This window comes from Sander lucioperca, chromosome 13 (genome assembly GCF_008315115.2).
Source record: "Sander lucioperca isolate FBNREF2018 chromosome 13, SLUC_FBN_1.2, whole genome shotgun sequence".
Lineage (NCBI taxonomy): Eukaryota > Metazoa > Chordata > Actinopteri > Perciformes > Percidae > Sander > Sander lucioperca.
In genome coordinates, this window is record NC_050185.1 from 18,720,688 (window position 1) to 18,723,588 (window position 2,901).

Sequence of the window (2,901 nt, forward strand, 5' to 3'; positions counted from 1 at the left end):
GGCGCCATAGGATCTGCGGGTTGTTGACAGACGCTTACCCCCTTGGTTTGAACCTGCTGACGGAGTCCACACTGATTTTCAACCACAGGTGTCATGGGATATACTACTTCTGGCCACGTTTTTGCAGCGGCACAAATACTATCAGGTAGCCTATATTCTGCCAGAGTTTTGAGAAACAAATGTCCACTGGAGGTGCTAAAGAGAAGAACTGTAATATGTGGCTGAAATGGGTTTTTATTATATTATTAATTATAAAATCAACATTATTTTAAAGCAGTTTCTTTTCATGATGCTCAGCACAATTTTCAAACTAATGTATTTTAATTAGAAGTAGCCTATATTTCGTACCTGCACCACATTCTGTCAGAAAACGTACTCAATTTTTTTTCTCCAGAGGCGTATGGATGTATTAAGAGAACTCAGCCAATAAGGGCAAACGGGCTGTTGCCCTGACGTCCCTAGCTGCCCCATAGACTGTATAAGAGAGCTGCCCCTTGCTAAGAAGCCCTGAGGAAAGAGCCGCCATTTTTGTTACATTTCCTTTTCTCCTGTTTGTTGATAGGAATTATTGTAACTTTTATTTTGGGGTAGTTTATTTTGTATTATGGTTTATTTCTACTCAGAGCTGATCTTTTTTTTTTTTGCCAGGGCTGTATATAATCAATTTTAATGTCTCCCCCCGAGACACATTTTACTTTCGTATCAGTAGACTGCTGTAGCCTACGTTCAGGTTTGGCTGGCATTTTAGAGCTCAGACGCTATGTGGCGCTCTCGCACCATGAGAGGAGCTCGTCCTGACCGCTACGCTCGGATAGCTCCGAGTCTGGGAAACCTTCAGAAACTCACCATCCAGCATTTCAGCCTTCACACCGGAGCGCACTGGCGTGCTGGCGTCCGCGGGAGCGCACTGTTCAGGTTAGGATGGACGCCTCTGCATCGAAACAGAGAACCGCAGGGGTTTGTTGGGTGGGAGAGGCAGAGGCTGAAGGCGTGAGTGGGTGGAGGAAGGTACAGTCAGTTTCGATTTAATTCCTTAACCGGCTCCCTTTACGCAGGGTGGAGAGGTACAGTAGTCTGCCGCCTGGCAGTATAATCCGCTTGACGGGAGGAGCTGGGAAACACTCTCCAGACAGAGACAGAGAGAGGGAGGGAAAGATTTAAGTCGGACAGGGGCAGAGAGAGTTGACAGGAGTGCTTGTCATATTGGAGCTTTTTTTTCCTGCTGCTGAAGCCTTAGTTGAACTGACTGATAAAGACTCTGGGGATCATGCAAGCGGTTTGAATTCCACTTAACATCATGAGTGGACCGACAAATGGTAAGCAATGTGTGTGTCATATGTGTAGGCTAAGTGTTTAGTGCTGGTGAGTTTAAGGTGCACACGTGTAGGCTATGTGTATGTCCATGTGTGTTTGCAACTGCTTAATCAATAACGTAGTGTCCTGGGAGGGTTAACCTAAAGTAGACATAAACAGCCCTTCACTGAGATTATTGATCACTGACTCGTTTATTGACACTGTATTTCATCATGTGATTAGCTGGCTCTCTGTCAATGAAGGCTATAAACAGAGGCTGATGTGTATTGATAGCTGACAGCATTCATCAGTATTTTCATCATTGTAAGTTTGAGATTATTGTAAGCAGTGTGGATTGAGAAAGGCTAGATTTCTGTGGTTCTCATATCAACCAGGGATTCCTCCACTGGAAAAAAAAAAAAGTCCCACAGCCACAGGACCCAATAAATTCATCCATCATTTTATTTAATAAATGTGTTGGGAAAATCAGTAGGCCTACTTATAGCAATAAATAGTACTCAAGTAAGTCAGAAGAGCCTATGATGGCTACTCAGATATTTCAGAGAGAAGAAAAGAAGCCTGATGTTCTTTGATAGCTGGTAGACAAAGAAGCACATCTTTGGTCTAAACGGTGCTAGACACGTATTAAAATGTCTCAATGTCTAAACATAGAACCACATAAAGCAGGTTTTTATTAACGTGAGACTACTAAATCCTAAAATCCTTTTTTTTCCCAAAAGTAAAAAAACAAAAACAAAGTGGCTCTGCAGAAATGACAACACTGTGCTTTCCAGTGTAAAGACATCAAGCAGCTCACCCACCTTCTAGCAGCCATTCAGTTTTATACCACTCACCTAAAGGAGATATTTAACCTTATAAGGGCTTCACTCTGATACAATTATGACCATGTCAGCGTAGCAGAGGGGCCTTGGCTGGGCGACTGTAACCCCAAAAATCTCCCACAGAAAAGAAGAGGATTATCTTTTGGCTGACTGGTTTGGTTCACATTTTGGGAGATCGAATTGTTTTTTATCCAAGCTGTTTATGCACAAGGTCAAAGGTCAGAATAAATATGTGTTGCTGTCAAACAGTGCAGGCTTTAAAGCCCCTTTTTTGATGTATTAGACCAGTAGACTTCGGGACCCCCAAAGTGGTCACAATATAATCTGATGGGTCGCCAAATAGATTTATTTTTCTATGTTCCTCTAGTCTTTGCTTTTTCATGCACATTTTTGGAAAATTGTACCTGACTACAAGTTATTCAAATAAAACCAGAAGAGATTATGGCTGACCTGGCCATAGAGCAGTGGTTCCCAAAATGGGGGTCAGGTTCCCCCATGGGGTCACAAGATAAATCTAAGCGGCCATGAGTAAAAAGATTTGGTACACAATTGTTTTCAAGTTTTTTATAATAAATTATTTTACTCATGAGTTACTGGGTAATAAAAAAACAAACAAACAAACAATTTGGAAGGAAAAGATCACTATTTGGTTGAAGAGGCCACCTAAAGGCTGTTTTATGCTTCTGCGTCAACTCCACGCCGTAGCTACGCCGTCACTTCTACGGCGTCGTGACCCTTTCGGAGTTCTGCGTCGGGGGTTGCTTTG

The 2,901-nt window shown here is 42.5% G+C and overlaps 1 protein-coding gene across 10 annotated transcripts in view; it reads left to right on the forward strand.

Moving 5' to 3' along the window:
- The first annotated feature begins 562 nt into the window (after positions 1 to 562).
- The window catches only part of LOC116037006 (actin-binding LIM protein 3-like), a 48,498-nt gene continuing 46,159 nt past the window's right edge, over positions 563 to 2,901 (forward strand). For 2 of the 10 annotated variants that reach the window (XR_004101769.2, XM_031280734.2), the window contains exon 1: positions 563 to 1,316. Coding sequence is in view for 8 of the 10 variants with exons in the window: in XM_031280734.2 (XP_031136594.1) it covers positions 1,298 to 1,316 (19 nt within the window). In the remaining 2 variants the exon portion in view is untranslated. The remainder of the gene's footprint in view (positions 1,317 to 2,901) is intronic. The other 8 variants (XM_031280736.2, XM_036008726.1, XM_031280733.2 and 5 more) reach the window with 5 other exon arrangements.